The sequence below is a fragment of the Pteronotus mesoamericanus genome, unplaced genomic scaffold (genome assembly GCF_021234165.1).
Source record: "Pteronotus mesoamericanus isolate MK-2021 breed Mesoamerican mustached bat unplaced genomic scaffold, CSHL_Meso_final contig_130, whole genome shotgun sequence".
NCBI classification, from domain to species: Eukaryota; Metazoa; Chordata; class Mammalia; order Chiroptera; family Mormoopidae; genus Pteronotus; species Pteronotus mesoamericanus.
In genome coordinates this window covers 4,801,095-4,822,087 of record NW_026555060.1, presented here as the reverse complement: position 1 = coordinate 4,822,087, position 20,993 = coordinate 4,801,095, and the positions used below count along the sequence as shown (strand labels likewise).

Sequence of the window (20,993 nt, the reverse complement as noted above, 5' to 3'; positions counted from 1 at the left end):
TAGAGCATCTACTGTGCTGTATTGCTAGAAAAATAGTGAAAAAGTAGTCCTTTTTCCTGTGAGTAGCTTGCAGTTTAATAATGTATTAATATTTTTTTAATTCCTTCTAGCATTTGAAACAACAACAAGAAGGCCTCAGCCACTTGATTAGCATCATAAAAGATGACCTAGAAGATATAAAATTAGTAGAACATGGATTGAATGAAACTATCCACATCAGAGGCGGTGTCTTTAGTTGACAGATCACAAACTTGTGATAGAGGTTTGTGAAATGTGTCTTGCTACATCAGGCCTTCCCTAAGAATGAAACTGACCACATGGAGAAAAAAAGAAAGAAAATCCTCTCCTGGCTTGGTGTTTGAGAAGGTTACTGACAAATTATTGTTCTTCAGATTTTAAATGTCACTTCACAGCTCTTCAAAGACAGCCTTTGAAAGATTTATATCTAAAAGCTGTTACTTACTTTGAGAAGTACATAACTACCAACAATGTAATGTAATGTAAAAATGTTTTACATTTTTACAACAGCATTTTTCTGAAAAATAATCAATGTTTAATGATTATTCTCCATTGAGCCTGTACTCTGCTTTCCATAGCAAGTAAATATGCAATATCTACTTTGCACATAAAATGTATGACTACTTGGCTGTTGGGGATTTGTACTTCAGAATATAAATGTACATCAGTTTTTATATTTGTGAATTCATTTGTGGGAGGAGTAAAGAAAATCCAAGAGTATTTAATGATTAATGTGGTTTTCTTTTCATTCTATAAAGATTTAAAATTATATTTTTATATTATTTTACTTATTTGGAATTTACAGAATGCACCTAAGCAATTAGGATATAACAAAATTACATTTTATCATTTTTGCCAACTTTTGTTTTTTAAACCTTTTTATTTCTGAAGATGAAAACAAATAAATTCTTGAGTGTAATTACTTTTATATAATTCTGTCTGGTGCTTTATTTGGCTCTGGGAGAATGACCATTCATGTCTATCACAATTTAAAATTTTAGTCTTTCCTGGTTTTAAAGTCTGATTTTTCCCTCCTAAGGAAAATATACCAGTGCTGTTTATTTGACTTGGCAAATAAAACCTCAGATATCGTCTAGGATGGAGAATTTCCTAATATACCATTAATACCTAAAACATCAGAAAACCTGAATTAGACATGGTAATGTGAAATAGTCTTTCACAAACATAATTTTACACAATTTTTTTTTTACTACAAATTTCATACCTGGGCTGCATCTTGTTCGTCCCTTTAACTCTGCATTTCTGCATGATGCTTTGGCATGAATCTTGCTGCTGTGTTTATTACGGGGGTTGCAAGGAGTGTGTGTCCCCTGAGGCTGTCCCCTGAGATCCCATTGGAAGAATTTCTGCCCAGCCACAGACTAGGTAACAGTTGTGTAGGAGACTGGGACTTTAAAACTGATTGTTTTATTTCCAAGATAACTGCTAGAAGTCTGCGGCCACTTTTGCTAAGTTTATGGCATGCAAACTTGTTATACTACTCTGTATACTACTCTCTTTCACCATACTTTGCTACTTGTTACAATTCCAACAATGCTGGGGGAGAAATTCTCTTTGGACCAGAAAGAAGTAGGCACTTCCATCTTCCTCAGCCACACAGGCACCTGTGGAAGGTATCTGTCCCTCTGTGCCCCCTCTTACTGTAGGAAGAGTTGTTCATCTAACTGATAAGAATTGTTATTCAAAAACAAGACACATTCCATGAAGAACAAATCACACACCATGGTCACTCCTCTAACCTTTCATTTTTTGTGTCCTGATATTGTTAGTTTCCTAATTTCACAAGATAAATACCCTTCGATAGAGCCCAATAGGCCTAAGTTTTGATCCCACTGGTGACTTAACTGCATATGCAACACAGATCTGTGGCCCTTGTTCATGTAGCTGGTTAGGACTGATCTGTACTACTAATGTGTCGCAGGCAAGTGAGGAACCAAGTTCTCAATTTGGGTGAGGAAGAAGAGACAAGACCCACTTTTGCCTCAGCATGAAGTTGAATTCTCTAGAGCAATTTATAGAAGTTCTATGTTTAGTCTTCAACTAACTAATGGTTCTTGTGGATAGTCCACTCAAATGAAGAGAAGTAAATGGTGGAATTAAAGCACACTAAACCCCCTAATACTTAAGATTTTATGTAGTTTTTCTGTAGCTTTGAAAATGGTCTTAAATCCTTTTTGAAGCATCAGCAAAGTGTAAGCAACTGTCAGTTACCAAACCCCATGCTTATATCAGTCTCTATTCAACCACCGTAATACAATACCTTGGGGAAAATGTACTATACTATATAACCTCATTTTCCCTCGCTTCCTTAGCATACATACAGAGTACTGCCTACCTTCCTGGATTAACATGAGATTCAAGTTAGGAGTTAAGTATGTGAAACATTGGTAAACTTGTGTTTTCAAGAATATAAAGTGTTTGTATATTGTGGGATGATAACTATTTGAAGTCAAAGTCTCATCCTTTAAAGATAAGTAGACCATCTTGAAAATTCTAATTCAGTTTTGCAACAGCATGATGGAACTAGAGAGTATTATACTAAGGGAAATAAGAGAAAGACATACCATGTGATTTCACTTATATGTAGGATCTGAACAAAATAGAAACAGACTCACAGAGAACAGGCTACTGGCTAACAGAGGAGAGGGGGTCTGGGGGAGTAGGTGGAAAAGGTGAAAGCATTAAGAACTAGTTGGTAGGTACAGAATAGGGATGTAAATTACAGCATAAGGAATATATTCAATAATTTATTAACTACAAGGGGCCACGGGGGTACTTGAAATATGAGAGACCACAAGTATACAATTGTTTAACCATTATGCTGTACAGTTGTACACCTGAAACTGATATACAGAATAATATTGAATGTACTTGTAAACTGTAATTAAAACATAAGTCCTCCCAAAAATTGTAATTCAGGAGTTAATTTCATGTTAAGTACTAACACTGGATATTTTAGTATTGGCATTCTACTGAAATATCTAATAATCTTAAAGTCTTTTATTAAAGTCAGAGAGAGGTTTTTTTGCGGTCATAAAATTAATACACAAGTGAAAATGACTCTGTAACATAACGATGAACTTTCTGAATTTGTAAACTGAATAACATACACAGTTCTCATTTTATCAACTGACTTTGGCCAACAAGAGAAAAATATAACAGTCTTTTTGATCATTTCCTGTGGAATCCACATAGTGTATTTCAACTAATAAGGAATATATCAGACTACAGAGCAACAAAGAGATTTATAGCAGAAGCACTGATTAAAATAATGAATGTCCCAAACAGTGGAAGGAGCATTTTGCCAGAGGATGCAGAGGGATGGGTTTTGGGACCTGGAACTGGAACTGGAGCTGGAGCTGTCAATGAGAACACACAAATGATTGATGTGTCATTTTTAACATCAAGTTCATCCACCTATACCATATATGCCGAATATGTAGCCATTCAAGTTGAGTTAGAAACTTACCTGAAATACTTCTAACCAGGAACAATTTTCAAATAAATATCACTCATTACAGATTTCAAGCCATATTTTCATATACAGGGTGGAGCAAAGGTAGGTTTACAGTTGTACATGTGGAAAACAATACAATAATAATACAAAAATAAACTGTCATGTACTCAACTGTAAACCTACTTTTGCACCACCCTATATATCATTAGAGTATGCTGATCTAGGTTTTTATCTGGGATTCCACAGGCTTTTTAGTATCTATGTAGACAAGATTTTGTTTAAGTTTCCAAATTCTTGGCAATTTTTTGCATATATAGGCAAGGTAAGGTTAATTTTGTATCTCTTCTATTTCAAGTAAAGTGTATTTCATATGCATATACTCACAGCTAATAATATACAAGTGAACACAGCTCTATTTTTAAACACTTAAGTCCTGCAAGCTCATTAACAATTTTAATTTTTTTAAGTTCTGGCCAAGATGGAGGTTATGCTTCACCTCCTCACACAACCAAAAGGCAGATAACAACCAATTTAAAGATAAAAAAACGGAACTGCCAGAAGATCAAACTGTATGGAAGTCCAACAACCAAGAAGTTAAAGAGGAAACATTCATCCAGACCAGCAGGAGGGGCAGAGACGGGCAGCTGGCAGGAGAGGACATGCATGGAGGCCACAGCTGGCAGACTAGGCAGTCCCACATTCACATGCAGATAAACTGGGAAGAACAACCGGGGAAGGAGACAGACTGCGCAACCCAGGGTTCCAGCACCAGGTAAATGAAACCTCAGAACCACTGGCTATAAAAATCTGCAGGGGTTGCAGCTGTAGAAAAAACTTCCCAGTCTCTCAGGAGAGTCTGCTGGAGAGGTCCATGGGGTCCTAGACCATACACAAGCCCACCCGCCCAGGAATCAGCACCAGGGCAGCACCTGGAAGGGCGCCATTTGCCTGTGGGCAGTGGGGAAAGTGACTGAAAGTGGGGCAAGAGCCAAGCAAGTGGCATTCTTCCCTCTCTGACCCCTCATAACCTCTCACTGTAAACCTCCATGGCAGTTGTGGGGGCGGAAGAAACTGCCAGTCTCTCAGGAGAGTCCTTTTGAGGAGTCCATGGGGTCCTAGAACATACAGAAGACCACCCACTCGGGGAATGAGCACCAGGGCACCAACTGGAAGGGTGTCAGTCACTTGCGGGAAGCAGGGGAAGTGACTGAAAGTGGGGTGAGAGCCGAGCAAGTAGCATTGTTCCCTCTCTAACCCTCCTCCCACAGAGTGCCACAAAGTGTGTTGCCCCGCCCTGGCGAATACCTAAAACTCTGCCTCTTACAACATAACAGGTGCACCAAGGCAAAGAAAAATGGCCCAAGGGAAAGAACAGATTAAAACTCCAGAAAAGAAACTAAGCAATGAGGAGACAGCCAACCTATCAGATGCTGAGTTCAAAACACTGGCAATCAGGATCCTCACACAAATGACTGAGTACAGATGCAAAATAAAGGAAGAAGTGAAAGCTATACAAAGTGAAATAAAAAATATCAAGCGAACCAAATGTTAAGAGAAGGAAACTGGGATTCAAATCAATGATTTGGAACAAAAGGAAGAAATCAACATTCAGCTGGAACAGAATGAAGAAACAAGAATTCAAAAAAATTCTTTTTGAGAATTTTTTGAAGAGAGGGTTAAGAACCTCTGGGACAATTTTAAACGTTTCAACGTCCAAATCATAGGGGTTCCAGAAATGAGAAGAGGAAGCGCAAGAAATTGAAAACTTAATGGAAAAAAATAATGAAAGACAATTTCTCCAGTCTGGCAAAGGAAATAGACATGTAAGTCCAGGAAGCTCAGAGAATCCCAAAGAAATGGGGGCCAAAGAGGACCACACCAAGACACATAGTAATTAAAATGACAAATATTAAATATAAAGAGAAAATTTTAAAAGCAGCAAGAGAAAAGTTACCTACAAAAGAGTTTCCATAAGACTATCAGCTGATTTCTCAAACATTGCAAGCAAGAGGGGCTGGAAAGAAGTATTCAAAGTCATGAAAAGCAAGGACCCACATCCAAGATTACTCTACCCAGCAAAGCCATCATTTAGAATGGAAGGGCAGATAAAGTGTTTCCCAGATAAGGTGAAGTTAAAGGAGTTCATCATCACCAAGCCTGTATTATATGATATGTTAAAAGGACTTATCTAGGAAAGAGAAGATCAAAACTATGAACAGTGAAATGACAACAAACTCACAACTATCAATAGGTGAACCTTAAAAAAAAACTGAGCAAACAACTAGAATAGGAACAGAATCATAGAAAAGCAGATCATATGGAGGGTTATCAGCAGGAAGGAGGAAGGGGGTAAGTGGGGGAATAGGTACAGGGAATAAGAAGTATAATTGGTAGGTACAAAATAGACAGGGGGAGGTTAAGAGTAATATAGGAAATGGAGAAGCCAAAAAACTTATATGTACAACCCATGGATATGAACTAACAGGGTGGGAATGCTGGAGGAAATGGGGGTACTGGGCAGAGGATGATAAAGGGGAGAAAAAAATGGGACAACTGTAATAGCATAATCAATAAAATATACTTCAAATTAAAAAAAAATTTCCCTCATACACAGAATTTTCAGCTCTGGAGAAAACTGCTTCCCTTTCCCTTGAACTAGTGGAGAGGAACAGTGGAGCCCATCCATCTCAGCATCTGTTTCACACTGCCCTTAATTCAGCTACCTGGCTCACACTGTACAAGGGAGGGTTGGCTGGAAATATCCAAATGGGGTCACCACTCAGGTTTCATAAGTGAGGCCAAGAGAAATAGCCAGGAAACTTTGTAAAAGGCTTCAACTCATTTTGTTAATTTACTTTTCTGTAATCACAAACATGCAGTTACATGAATACAGATGGGGAAGCAGACAGGCAGATGTACTCATGCATTAGTTGGTTACTATAGAGCAGTGGTTCTCAAGGAGGCAGGCAGTGTTGCCCTGTAAGAGACAGATGGAAATTTGTCAGGGTATTTTTTTTTTTTTTTTTGTGACAAGGGTGGGGTGGAAGTAGAGGGCTAGTTTTGCACCATGAAAAATCAACCCACTTCCACACAAATTACAAATGCACTGCTAGACATAGACCTAACTTAAAAACCTATTTATAGTGCTCAACCTAGAACTTAAATCAGTTTTATATATAAACAAAATATTTTTAGATAGTTTTAATAAACATTAGTTTCTATCTGATACCCATTGTATTTCTTCACTCTCGTTTTCTTATACTCACATAGAGTAGCTTCCAGGCTTCTCTTAGGTACACATTTATCCGCATAAGCAAATACAATCATCTGTCTCCTACATTGTCTTCTAGTATAATCTAGGCATTTACATATTAAAATGTATGGAATTTTGTTATAAATTATAATTAGGATATTATATTTTTATGGTACAGGTAGGTCTTCTTACCTATGAATCTTATTTTAGGATAGTATAAGGGCTTTATATTTGCTCTAAACATAGTTTCTACAACACAGTAGAAAAAACCTATACAAGAAACAGTCAAGTTGCCTCCGCCATGCACACACATATAAGCATTTGGGCATGACATTATATTCTGTTATGATGCCTTAGATTCTTGCAACTTTGTTCCTTTAAGAAAAAATAAATTTCTCACTTTTTCTATATTGCAGATCAAACATTCATCAGCTAAAAGAAAAGGAGATATTTCTTACTCAGATTGTTGATATCTTCTTGACTTTTATATTCTAAAATATAAATAGATTTTGAGTTAGTTTCACTGTACACCTATTTATCCAGAAGAGAAAAATATGTTTAAATGATTAAGAAAACTTAGTTATTTCTGGGAGTGGGCCTTAGGAGCAGGGTATTAGGTTTAGAGGTACATGTTAGGTTGGGGGAAAGGTTTAATTGTTACTCAATTGTACTCCTTGGATATTTTTGTTTTTAACTTTTTAAAACCCTCACCTGAGGATATGGTAATTGATTTTATAGAGAGGAAAGAAGGTGGGGGAGACACAGAGAAAAACATCGATCTGTTCCCTCCATATGTGCCCCAACCAGGGAGCAAACCCACAACCCGGGTACGTGTCCTAACCATGTACCCAGACCCGGGATTGAACCTGCAGTCTTTTGCTGTATGGGACAACACTCCAACTAACTGAGCTACCCAGCCAGGGCTGCACTCTTTGTATTTATATTTTTATAATGTATGTGCTTCCATTAAAAGAATGATTAAAATTTTGATTACAAAAAAGTGCTCTTTTTACATGTTGAATTTAGATTCCCAAATATATTAATACCTACCATTTATTGAGTGCTTACTACATGTCATTCATTGTGCAAATGCTTTATGTACATTGTCACCTTTATTTCTTACAGCCCTAGAAGGTAGGTATAGTTATCCATATTATATAGATTTTCCTCAAAACTTACATAAAAATCAGATCAGAGATAATCAGTGGTAGCAGTGTCTGATTTCAAAGCCTCTGTTCCCATTTACTATGCTATACTACATCCAAGTGTGTGCCCAGCACTGAAATATTAATAATATTGCCATATTTTGATGGCTTGGAAGCCAAATACCAGTTCTAGTAGTGCAGGATAGATGAGTATTTTTTCTAACTAAATCTGGGTGAAAGACAAATGTTGTGTAACAGAAAGTGAACAAAACTTGAAAAGTTTGAGTGCTGGTTGTCTCTAGCCTCTTCCAGGTTCCTTAACCTTCCCATGTTCCATGTCCTCATCTCATTTCAGGGGAAATGGCAAAAAACAGTATTTATCTTGGAATAAATGAGATTTAGTGTAAATGTTTTGACCACAAAACAAAAACAAAAAATAAAAAAACAAAAACGTGCACTATGCACAGCTTCCCAGGAGAGGGCACGATACAGAACAGTCCCTGCAGAGCCGGTGTGTTGGAGGACGTGGAGAGCGTTGTGAGAAGCGAGGAATGGCTGGTCCCATGCTGTGCAGTTCTCATACACACCTCTTTGATGATGCTATTCCTCTGACTACAGATTCCCTCACAGCAGCCAGCTCAGCCTGCGGAGCCTCTTGCCCTGTTCTGAAATAGGCACAGCTGGAAGCCAGCTATTCCAGTTTAGGCCAAGTACCTTTTCCTTTGCTTGCCCCAGAGAGTCATGATAGCAGCTCACACTGAAGGTTCTCAACATTTCCCCTGCCCACTTGCAGACTGGGATGTCAGAAGCTTTACAGCCCCGGTGTCCTCCCCAGACTCCTTAAGACTGAGCCAACTGAATGATAATGGTAAAGGACTCAGAACCTCACGGTGCCTCCTCCCCAAATAAAAAAATTATCACCAGGGTTTTCGTCCAGTTGTAACCACTTCTACTCCTAAATAAGATATTTTCAGATGATAATAAAGACGGCTACTACTTACTATTATTTTAAACTACTCTTCATTTGCCAGCACTTTATCTCTTTAGGATTTTAATCATTCCTACAAGACAGAAGTTTTCTTCATTGTACAGATGTGGGAGGAGAGGCACAGAAAAGTAAGTAACTTACAAAAAATTACCCAGAAGAGACTTCTGGTCAAGATGACAGCATAGGTAGATGTGGCGCTCAAAATTCTCCTGTAACCACATCAAAACTGCAACTAAAGTATAGAACAACCATCATTCGGAACTGTCTGAAATCTGACTGAATGGAAGTCCCACAACTAGGGATTTAAAGAAGTCACATCAAGACTGGTAGAAGGTGCAGAGACATGGAATGGCTGGTCCCACACCCATGTGTGGCAGTTTAAAATTGGGAGGGATCTCTCAGCTGTTCATGTCCCTCCATAAGGAGCAAGGGATCCCAACCTCACACCAGGCCTCCCAGCCCAGGGTTTCAGAGCCAGGAAGAGAAGTCACAATAAGGTCTGTTGCCATAACCAGCAGAATTGTGGCTGAGCGAGCAGGGGGGCTTCTGGAGTCCGAGGTGTTCCTCTTAAAGGGCCCATGCAGGGACTTACTCTGACTCACTCCCTCTGAGCCTCACTGCTGGATCAGCAGCTTGATAGGAACCAGAGATACAGGGGGAGGAACTGAATTGTCTGGCATCAGGGCAAGAGCCGGCAGGGGAGCTTTCTGCCAGACAAAAGTTCTGGCAGATGCCACTGTTCCTTTTCTGAGACCGTCCACCTGTAGAGCCAACAGGAAGGCACCCTATCTGGGTCTCCATCAACCTGGCTATCATTGTCCATCGTGCCCCAGGGATTCCCTGAGACCCCACCCCAAACAAGCCATTTCCATGGTCTTTTCCAGACAACTGGCCTCTCTTGCCTCATGCTTAGAACTCTCCTAAAATCTCCCAAACAAGAAGCAGCTGCCTTTGTATACCCCTTGCCTCTTGCTAAGTGGCCCCAGGCTTGGCACTAGTGGCAGTTGACCTTGGTTCACGGCATGGCCTCTCCTGGGCACCTCCACGTCCAGCACAAGTAGCAGCCACCTGCAGATCACTCTATAGCTCATGCCAGGTGGCCCAGGCAGGGCGCAGGTGGTGGCTGACCTTGTAACTCCCGGGAGGCCCCAGAACCAGTGCACCAAGAAGACAGCTTCAGACCATGCCAGGTTACAACCCTATTACACCTCCGTGAGTGACACACTCAAAGGGCAGACTTGGTGAACACCAAAACCCGACTGAACTAAGCCCTACTCTGTAGGGTTGACTCCCGTACAGCAGCTCCTCCACTATAGTTACAGCCTGTCCTTGAAGCTGATTGGCCTGCAGGTCAATCCCTCCCGGTGATGCCAATACCAATCAAGGCTCAACTACAACAGGACAGCGGCACACCTGGAGCACCTGGCTTGGGTCAATGGGGAAGCTGCGCCACAGGCCCTGCAGGATACCTACTAAACAGGGCTCCTCTACCAAGTCCAGGAGCCGTAGCAGCTGTACTTAATACATAGAAACAAGCATAGAGAAGCAGTCAAAATGCTAAGACAAAGTTCCCAAATGGAAGAAGAGATCTCCAGAGAAAGAACTAAATGTAGACAAATTACTGGACACAGAGGTCAAAATGATGGTTACAAGGATGCTCAAGGAATTTTGAACTTCAACAACATGAAAAAGGACATAGAAACCATAAAAAAGGATGAGTCAGAAATAAAGGATACACTACCTGAAATGAAGAATAATTTACAGGGAATCAACAGTAGAGTAGGTGATGCCAAAAATCAAATCAGCTTTTTGGAATTTAAGGAAGTAAAAACCACCCAATTAGAACAGCAAAAAGAAAAAAAATCCCTCCAAGTGAGCATAGTGTAAGAAGCCTCTGGAACACCTTCAAGCGTACTGACATTCACATCATGGGGCTGTCAGAAGGAAAAGAGAGAGCGCAAGAAATTGAAAACCTATTTGAAAAAATGACAGAAAACTCTCCTATCTTGGTGAAGGAAATAGACATGTAAGTCCAGGAAGCACAGACAGTCCTAAACAGGATGACCCTAAAGAGGCCCTCACTAAGACTCATCATAATTAAAATGCCAAAGGTTAGAGACAAAGAGAAAATCCTAAAAGCAGCAAGGAAAAAATAATGACCTATAAGGGGTAGGTAAGACTCCCATAAGACTGTCAGCTGATTTCTCAACAGAAATTTTGCAGGCCAGAGAGGACTGGCAAGAAGTATTCAAAGTGATGAAAAGCAAGAACCTACAAGCAAGATTACTCTACACAGCAAGGCTATCACTTAGAATGGAAGGACATATAAAGAGCTTCTCAGACACAAAAAGGTAAAGGAGTTCATCACCACTAAACCAGTATTATATGAAATGTTCAAGGGTCTTTAAGAAGACGAAGAAGAAAAAAGATTAAAAAAATGAACAATAAGATGGCAATAGATACATATCTATCAAAAATTGAACCTAAAAATCAAAATAAACAAACAACAGAACATATACAGAGAACATTTTGACAATTGCCAGATGAGAGGGGGGTTTGGGAGTGCTGGGTCAAAAAAGTAAAGTGATTAAGAAGTACAAATTTGTTGTTACAGAATAGCCACGAGGTTGTAAAGTACAGCATAAGGACTATATAGGCAATAATATTCTAATAACTATGTATGGTGCCAGGTGAGTAGGAGATTTAGCGGGATGATCACCTAGTAAGTTATATAATGTCTAAACATTGGGGTGTATACCTGAAACTAATAGAATATTGTATGTTAACTGCAACTGAAAAATAAAAAGTCATTTAAATAAACAACAAAACCCACAAAGCTCCCCAAAAGAAAATGACAGAAGAGAGACTTCATGGAGCTGGGATCTCTCTGTCTAGACAGTCCATGTCCATCCCCACACCTGCTCGGAAGCTGGGCCTAGTAAGGTGCCTCTGAGAGCGCTGTGCTCCTTAGGTCCAGTGAGCGAAAGAGGTGTGTACACACGCAAGGTGTCTCATCAGTGTTGTTAGAGGTTCACTCTTAAACTGTGGCCCAATTAGTCTGACAGTGTAATCCGGGTGAATATGAAAGAGCAGCTGGGCCCTCTCTCTGGGCCTGGGTTCGTGCTTTGGGTAATTAACTGCGAACATGCTGTTTCCGTGCACAGCAGGAAGTTTCCACAGACAGCCATGTTAGGAAAGGCAAGGGCACTGTGTGCATGGATGCAATTTAGTGGATGCCAAAAATCTATTTTTTTAAACAGATGATTATTCCTTAATAACAAAACCTACCAACAATTATTATTAAAACACTACATGAACTCAGGAGACAGGATTTAAGTGCTGGATAGGGGCTTGCACCCTGAGAGTTTGTATTTTTACGGTCCTTACAGATATCCCCATAGGTTAAACACGGTAAGCGTTAGCCATGTTTGAAAGATGACAGTGCAGAGTCGTACAGAAGTGTTATTACCATCCACAGCTCTCTGGTAGTGTTATGCCCACTTAGTTTATTTACTTCTTGTCTCAGGAAAAATTAAGTTTGAGAGCTTTTATTTCTTCCTCCCCTGTAAGCCTATGTTCTGAGGCCCCTCTGAGGAACTTGACAGGAGTCACTGTTCATTTTCTCTGGCCATAGAAGGTCAAGGTTCCTAATGGCTTTGCCCTCAGTGACAGCCTCATACTTGTTAAATAACCATGAAGTAGTTATATCATAAAGGTAGGTTAAATCTGCCATGGTAAATATACTGAAAAAATATACTTGAGGAACTGCACGTCTTAAGGAATATGTACTTGGTTGCAAGTTAAGAGACTTGGGCCCTTCACTCACTTATGTGACCTTGTGCAAAGCACTTGAGCTCCCCTGCATGTCTAATGTTGACAGTCATGTCTATACCCCATCCCCAAATTGGCACCTTCCTCTCTGGCATGCCTACCATTGCTTACCAGGTAATGGAAAAGGTTCTGGAACTTTCATTCCTAAATAAGAAAGAAGTTTTCAATGACTAGCAGTTTGCTCCAGTGAGTACAATTTCCAAACTCTTGTTCGATGAGGTCAAGTGATAGAAGTGCCAAAAGTCCTACTACATTGTAGTTTCTGGCTTTTTATTGACAAGTTCTGGCTACATGAGCCCTCACAGTGCAAAGCCACACCAAACTTAGAGGAGCCTTCTGCCATGGAACCTCACTAAGTCTCTCTCTATGCCAGAAGAATATTACGTTTTGTTACCTGGAGATCCTAGATACTGCGATGGCAGCCAAAAGCTAACAGCCAGCTTTTGCATGAAGTTGAAGTTTCTATTGAGACTTTAGCTGTAGAACCTGAAAGGTGCTAGTCTACATGCCTTCAGGTCCCAGCAGCCTTGCCCTTCAGCGATGCCCCCAGTAGAGCTAACTTTCCTAGTCCAGAATCAGGAGCAAACGTACTTTCTTTACTCTCTTCCCTAGCTAAGTCTCTATGAATGACTGGCAGGAAGCAGTAAAGGAAATAGCAATAAATAACAATTGCTTCATAGCAATATTCTCTTTAATGCCAAGGGAAATCCTTCTCACCTCATACTTGGGCCCAAAGAGTGAACAGAAATTTGTCTTACCAGGTGTTTGGATGGGTTCATAGCTCTTCATGCCTAAAGACAGAAATGATTATTGGTTGGTATTAATCAATTACCTTGTATTGCTAATGTTTCCTTTTGTCTGTACCTCCCCACCCCAATTTCCAACCCTTTAAAAAAAGGGAAAAGGAAAGAGTAACAACACCCAGGGTGGCTCAGTTGGTTGGATGTCATACCACAAACTGAGTGGTCACGAGTTCTATTTCCTTTCAGGGCACACACCTGGGTTGTGGGTTAGGTCCCCAGTCAGGGCATGTACAAGAGGCAGCCAAGTGGTCAATCAATATTTCTGTCTCACATCAATGTTTCTTTCCCTCTTTCTCCCTCCCATCCCCTCCCTCTCTAGAATCAATAAAAGAAAAAAAAATAAGAAAACGGTAACAAAAAAACCTCCTTTTCCATGGGTCTTCATTCTCTAATTGGACAAACCCAAATTCCTTAGCCTGGACTTCAAGAACTTCCATGATCTGGCCAGCATATCCCCAGCCTTATCTTCGTAAGGCAGGCCAAGTACAATGGCTTTTAAATGAAACAGTACTGGGTATAAGGCTCTGCTTCGTTTGGTCTATTGTCACTATAGTGATCAGCTCTATGATTACCCACCTTCTTAATCCCTCTGATCTTCAATTACTTATCTATGCAAAAGAGATACCTTGAAGGTTTGTACTAAGTGATGATTAAAAGAAACATCATAAAAGTGCTTAGTACACAGCATAAAACATAGTAGCACTCAATAAATGAAATCCTTCTGTTCAGGCTTAACCCATTCCTCAAACTCTCCACATCCAGTAATGCCCTTAGCCCAAGGAGTCCTCCTGTCTCCTAACCTCGCAGCCAGTCTCAGGAAGTAAATAGAAAGATTACTTACCAGGTGAGACAGTGGGCTCCTGGCCTTTCATTCCTAAAGATGAGAATAGGAACTATTTAGTGAAAAATGCACTGGGCTTGGAAATTAATTTAAACTTACATTCATATGGCTATTTGTATAGTGGAAAATCCTTAAAGCTTTGAGAGATGGTGGGGGACAGAGTAGAAAAGAGATTTAACCCATCAAAGCCTGACTGATTTCTGGAGAGAACAATAGCCAGTGACCCAGGATCTCTCCTAGATTAAGCAAATCAGCTCCTGTCAATTTTTTTTTTTTAAATATTTAGTCCAAAGACTCCAATCTACATTTGTTATGATATATTTTTTAAAAATAAAATGTCTTGATTATATAAGTAATACCTTATAATTACAGATAATTTGGAAAAACACAGGAAATTATTAAAAATTACTCTTAATCCCAAATCTCAGAGCTACTGTTTCTTAACATTTCTGGTATATTTCCTTTCAATCTCTTTGCTGTGTATACATAAAGGTGCATATACATTTTTGGCATATTTTCCAGTGTTATTGAGATGTAATCAACATATGCATTATATAAGTTTAAGGTATTCAGCATAATGGCTTAACTAACATATATTGTGCATTGATTACCACAATAAGCTTAGTTAAAATCTGTCATCTCATATAGATACCAAAAAAAAAAAAAAGGGAAGAAAGCCGCTTTTTCTTGTGATGAGAACTTTTAGGATCTATTCTCTTAGCAATTTTCAAATACACCATACAGCACTGTTAACTATAGTCACCATGTTGTACATGAAATCCCCAGTACTTATTTCTCTTCTAACTGGAAGCTTGTTCTTTTTCACATTTTAAAATAAAATTGATATTTTACTCTAATTTTTATTTTAATGCTAATTTTTATCCTATTTGCCACTGTATATACGAGGTCTGTTTGGAAAAAGTCCAACCATTGTTAATGTAACAGGAACACTTTGTGCGCCATTGATATAACCTGGCAGCCAAGGAGACTGGACTGGAATGCGCATGCGTGAACAATGACTTCACTGTACTCATCAGTGGGAGTGGTAGATGCCATTGAGTGAGCACGTGTGCTGTGTGGCCGTCCCATTCAAAATGACTGAGCAAGCAGAGCAATGAATCCGCATCAATTTTGAGTTAAGCTTGAACATTTCTCCACAGAAACTATTTGGATCATTCAGAAGGCTGCAGCTATGGGCAACTGGTGACTGGCAGCTTCATCATGACAACGCAGCCACTCATGTACTACATCTCGTGCAGAGTTTCTGGCAAAACGTCAAATCACCCAGGTGACTCAGTTCCCCTACAGCCCAGATTTGGTGCCCCACAACTTCTGGCTTTCCCCCAAAACTAAAACTGCCTTTGAAAGGGAAGAGATTTCAGACTATCAAAGAGTTTCAGGAAAACACAATGGGGCAGCTGATGGCAACGGGAACTGTGTGAAGTCCCAAGATGCCTACTTTGAAGAGGACTGAGGCTCATTGTCTTATGTACAATGTTTCTTGTATCTTGTATCTTTTTCAGTAAATGTCCCTATTTTCTTTTTTTTGTATTACATGGCTGGATATCTTCTAGACAGAGCTTGTAAGTACTTTCTCATATACTTAAATACTTTTCAAAAATGATTTTTAAATTTAGTGTTTCATAATATAGGTATAATTTTATTTACTACCCACCTGTTGGACACTAAGGTTATTTATAAATTTTGCCTAACCTAACACTATGTAAATATTTTTGTACATATTTTATGCGCAAATCTTAATGGTTATTTCCTTAGGACAAATATCTAAAAGTGTTATAACTAGGTTAAAAGGTATGAACAATTCTAAAAGCTAGTAATACATACTATCAAAATGTCTTCCAGAAAGGTTCCAATTTCTAATCTCACCAGTAATTTAAGAGAGTGTTCCTATCCTAACACCCTTGAGGACATTTGAATGTCATTTTTTTAAAAAAGGCAAAAACTTGGGAATATACTAAATAATCAAATAGGTATAGCAAAAAGCACTTGTTAGATTGTTGGAAGCAGAAATAAATATACAAAATCATAATTTTTAATTTAGAAAAAAAGAATGCCATTGTTTTTAGTGTCCCTGCCCAACACCCTAGGTCACAACAGTTTGTGCAATAATTAGCCAAACCTTTCTCTCTCCATGTAACTGCTAGCATAAAGCAGAAAATATGTTCTCTAGAACTAGTTCCTCAACTTCTCTACTGCGGTGATCCTAAGACTGTTAGATAAGAAACACACAGAGAGCTGCTGTGTCACTTTTATAGAGAAGTCTATCCGAAACTCAGGAGGGTCTCTGATACACCAAACTAGTAAGCTAAAGTAGTTCTTCTTTCTTCCCACTGTTCCCTACCATGCCATGCCCACCAGATCCCACCCCTAAGAGAGCTGTCTTGTAAATATAAGGCCCAGAATTTATGAAAATGTCTTACCAGGGTCTTCAAGTTTCTGGTTTTTATCACCTAAGTTACAAAAAGAAACTTTCCATGTTAACGATAGAATAAAATCACTGGAAGTTACTATAGTTACAGCAAAACTCTTTTCAGGTAATAGGACCATCAAGAACCATTTGGTACATCCAGTAAAGTAATGCTACTAAATTTAAGTGTCAGCCAGAGTCTAAATATGTCTTGGCTAATTGGGTTGGAACCTTCCTCTGGCAGCTCAAGAAAAACCATCACATATAACAAGTCTCCTGGGGGATCTCAATGAGGTAGAAAAATGTCTGTCTTGAAGAGTTAGCTGAGGTCCCCGTGAAGTGACCAGTAAAACTTTTGCCTGCAATGAGCCCATAAGAAGTGTTACCAAGCAAGTCCTCTGCAGCATGAAATGCTTCACATAAGGACAGGAAATTATCTTCCAAACATCAAGTAAATTGCATACTTAAGGAAAGGCCAGATACCTCTCTCACTTTAATAAAGAAAATCTTATTGTAGCTACATGAGCCAAACACATAATGAAGAACTTAAATGCACAGAAGTGATTTGGGCCGTATCACCATAATTGGAAACTGGGGCGGGGGCATCTAATCACCCAGATATTTTAGTCAAATGATACCAAACATTAGCATATTTCAGAGGTGCAAATGACTAACTTCTATTTTCATCTGAATGGTGTCACATCGGTTAATCTCAGTGGCTGAATAATATAGAGCCCTCAGACCTCAAGAGTGACTAGCTTTTCAGATCCCACCAACCTTATTCCCTAGAATATTTCCACATTGTTCAGCTCTCCAGAGTGCTAACCCTCTTGTTTACAGAGGCAAATTTCCCCAGGATAGATTTTCTTTTTTCCCCCGCTCATATTTGCCAAGTTACTCCTTCATATCCGCAAAATATTCTTTTTCTTCAACTAAGAAATAAACTTGTTAAATAAGAAAAAGTTACTAAGCATCTGTCTAAGGATCATTTTTACATATGAAAGCGTACTTACCAGGCCTGGAAACATAGATGGGTTGAAAATATTCTGAAATACAAAGATGTTTTCATGATAAAGTACTATGCTTAGATGTGAAAGTCAGGTTCGGTCTATTTTTAAACACTTATTATTAATACAAATTTGAGCTGGCTTACATTTAAGATACATATGAGATGTGGTGAGATGATAAATATAAAAATTTCAATCTCAAAAACAAATGGATGTGGATTCATTTTAATTAATGAAGAAGAATTCATAGAAAAATAGCCAGAGGAAAGCTAGAAATGATCTTATTTTCAAACTTTTAAATCAGGAAATCTTAAAAAAATCCACCCAAAGCATGCATCAGCCCATGGTATTTTCTGGCAACTTTAGTCCAAATCGGTTGGGCCTATAAGATAATGTTATTCATGAATACTCTTTGAATTCCTGTTTATCTATCCAAAGCTTTCTCATAAATCCTCTAAGGAAGATTATCTTTTGTTACATCCTCCTATTTTTCCCTCAGGAAGCTGAGAGGCAGCTTTACCACTCTGTCCCTCCAGGCTCCCACCTTGAGGCATATTCACTCTATACCTTCATTAGTCTTCCAAACATTATTTCCTAAGACAACTAGGGTTGTAAGTCTAGCTCTGTGTATAGCAATCATGTGGGGACATTCAGGGAATGTCCCCTGAACTCAGGAGTACTTAAGCTCTTGTAAGGACGGGCTAGTGAGAGAGTGGAATGGTACTATAGGCCCAAGATACACACAGTGTTGAGAGAACAAGCAAGGCTGGGGTGAGGACCGGGAGGGATGCAACGGGCGGAGGCTCCCAGGCCCTCGCCTGAAACGGCGGCAGCAGTAGCACACCTCTGCCTCGAGAAAATGATGGCTGAGAGTATGAGAGTATAGTAGGATGGTTCTGGCCCCAACCCGTGAGAAATCACATGGAAAAAAATCCCATTACAGAGAATTTTAAATTGAAAGCATATCTTACCCATGTTCTCAACACAATTTGCAGTTTTTAGTCCTGAAACATAAAGACAAAGCTTTATTAGTTAGACACAATCTACCCTAGTAAAGATTTCAAACTGGTCTGTGGCTATTAGTAATTGACCTATCAGCTTCTAGGTTATCAGGCCCATAACTTAGTGGGATGCAAAATGCAGAACAATTACATTTTTGTATTCATAGTGCAGTCATCAAACAGCAGTATGATCTTTGATAAAACATCTAAAGTTTCTGGAATTCAGCCTCCTTATCTGGGTCTTCTAGTGGGAGATTGCTTCAAATGACCTCCAAAGGCCCATCCAAAGCTAAAGTTAGGAGAAAATTTATGTATCCGTTCATTTAATCCTCTCTTCAGATACTAAATGTCCTCAACAGCAAACCCATTCCTTTACTGACAATTCCTATCCACTGGAGGAAAAGAATTTCAAACAAAGCTTCATGATCCTTGAATATATGAACAAAGATCTTTCATGCATCTGGAGAAATTGATCTGTATGTAAGGAGATCCATGGTTTTGGAGAACAGGAACATGGCATCTAACTATATGTTCATAGGCTCCCAGGGTCTTCTTACTAGTGAAACCCTAGAAAAAACGATCAGTGCAGCAGCAGTTCCCCTGAGACCTGACATAAAGGGAAATCTGCTAGCCTGCCTAGCAGGAGTTAAGGCAAGGAGGTCAGAGAGTGGGTGTTTAGATTTCGTGCCAGAATGAGCCATAGAGGGTTTCCCAGAATGCCACAGGAGGCCTAGATGTCCTATTGTCTCTTCTCCATGGCTGGTTAACTCACTGATCTGATCAGTTCAGTTTTCTGAAACTAAATCTCTTCATCAAAGATGGGGAACATTCCTGAGAGGACTGTGGAGTTTGAGCCAAGAGGCCAGGTGACTTGGTCCAGTTTCTACTGGTCCAGGAGCTGGTACAGATCTGTTAGAATCTTATAATACCCAAAGGCTAAACTCAGGTGTTTGGCTAGACCAGACATTTAAAAAACAGTTCTAGAGACAATTAAAAAATGTTGCCTCAGCAGGAGATGAGTGGGTGGGTGCCAGAGGGCTTACCCAGAGGCCTTAGTTGAGGGGAAGAGGAAGGTGAGGAGAGGTGGGAATGAGAAAGCTGCAGGTACAATGGATTCACCCTGTGGACTAGACAGTGGGGGATTTTAAAAGCTTTCATCTTTTATCTGTAACACAAATTAGAACATTTTTCTCAAAGTGTAGACTTCCAATCACACACTTCAGAATCACCTGAGTACTTACTGAAATTGAAAACTCCAGGATTCTAATCAGGACTATTGACATAGAACTTCTGGGGGTAATACCTTGTAAACTGCATTTTAAATGAGCACTCCCAAGTGATTTTTATGCATAAAAATTTCTGAGCGCCTCCTCAGTAGTAAAGGATGGGTATCTTATTTATCCATATGTATTTTGTTGAAATTTTTGATAACTGATTTTTTTATAAAGTTTAAGGCATACAGGATGATGGTTTGTTTTACATATATTGTGAAATGATTACCACAATAGGTTCAGCTAACACCCCAGGATGGATATCTTTTAATGTTTAACACAATTCTATTTATTCAACACTTCATTTGTCCTCCCTATTTGACTTTTGATATAATTTTTCATTAGTGTTTTCAGCAGCAGAGAAATAACCAAACTATTTTGGGCTTCTAAAGAACTAACAGGGTTAAAAATGGGTAAAAGATTAACCCAGAAATAACACGAGAAGACACAAATATTTTATATAGGAATAATAAAGGGACTACAACCACAAATTCAACAGGTCTGAAAAGACATGAGATACTGTCAATAAATTTGAGACATAAGGACAATTGACAAATTCCTAGAAAGATATATAAAAAATAATTGAAGAATAAATAGAAAAATCAAATGTTATTATAACTATTAAGTAGTTTAAGTTTTTTCCACACACAAAAAATACCAGGATAATTTGGTTATTACATAATACTAAAGAGAAGGGAGCTACACAGAGAACCCCTGAGATCATCAAAGTGAGGCAGGAGACAGCCCTGGAGAACTCTGAGACTGCTACTGGTGAGTGTCTGGCACCCTGGTTGCCAGGAAACGCCTTTTAGCACTTTGGTAGAATGAATAGCAAACCAAGACAGAGAGGAGTGGGGAGAGGCCTCTCACCCACTAAGTCAGCCATCCTGAGCCTGGCCCAAATATGTTGCCAGGTGTTCCAACATCAC

The 20,993-nt window shown here is 39.2% G+C and overlaps 2 protein-coding genes across 6 annotated transcripts in view; one reads left to right on the top strand and one right to left on the bottom strand.

Moving 5' to 3' along the window:
• The window catches only part of NUP54 (nucleoporin 54), a 30,954-nt gene extending 30,035 nt beyond the window's left edge, over window positions 1-919 (top strand). For both annotated transcript variants that reach the window (XM_054591754.1, XM_054591745.1), the window contains one exon: window positions 111-919. In XM_054591754.1, coding sequence (XP_054447729.1) covers window positions 111-239 — 129 coding nt within the window. In that variant the 3' untranslated portion in view covers window positions 240-919. The remainder of the gene's footprint in view (window positions 1-110) is intronic.
• Window positions 920-3,203: 2,284 nt separating this feature from the next.
• ART3 (ADP-ribosyltransferase 3 (inactive)) overlaps window positions 3,204-20,993 on the bottom strand; it is a 41,266-nt gene continuing 23,476 nt past the window's right edge. For 3 of the 4 annotated variants that reach the window (XM_054591784.1, XM_054591773.1, XM_054591766.1), the window contains exons 4-9: window positions 18,764-18,796; window positions 17,799-17,831; window positions 16,799-16,828; window positions 14,358-14,390; window positions 13,472-13,504; window positions 3,204-3,398 (exon numbers count right to left, since the gene is read on the bottom strand). In XM_054591784.1, the coding sequence (XP_054447759.1) occupies window positions 3,265-3,398; window positions 13,472-13,504; window positions 14,358-14,390; window positions 16,799-16,828; window positions 17,799-17,831; window positions 18,764-18,796 (296 nt within the window). In that variant the 3' untranslated portion in view covers window positions 3,204-3,264. Of the gene's footprint in view, window positions 3,399-7,207; window positions 7,241-12,824; window positions 12,858-13,471; window positions 13,505-14,357; window positions 14,391-16,798; window positions 16,829-17,798; window positions 17,832-18,763; window positions 18,797-20,993 lie in introns of all 4 variants that reach the window. The other variant, XM_054591792.1, reaches the window with a different exon arrangement.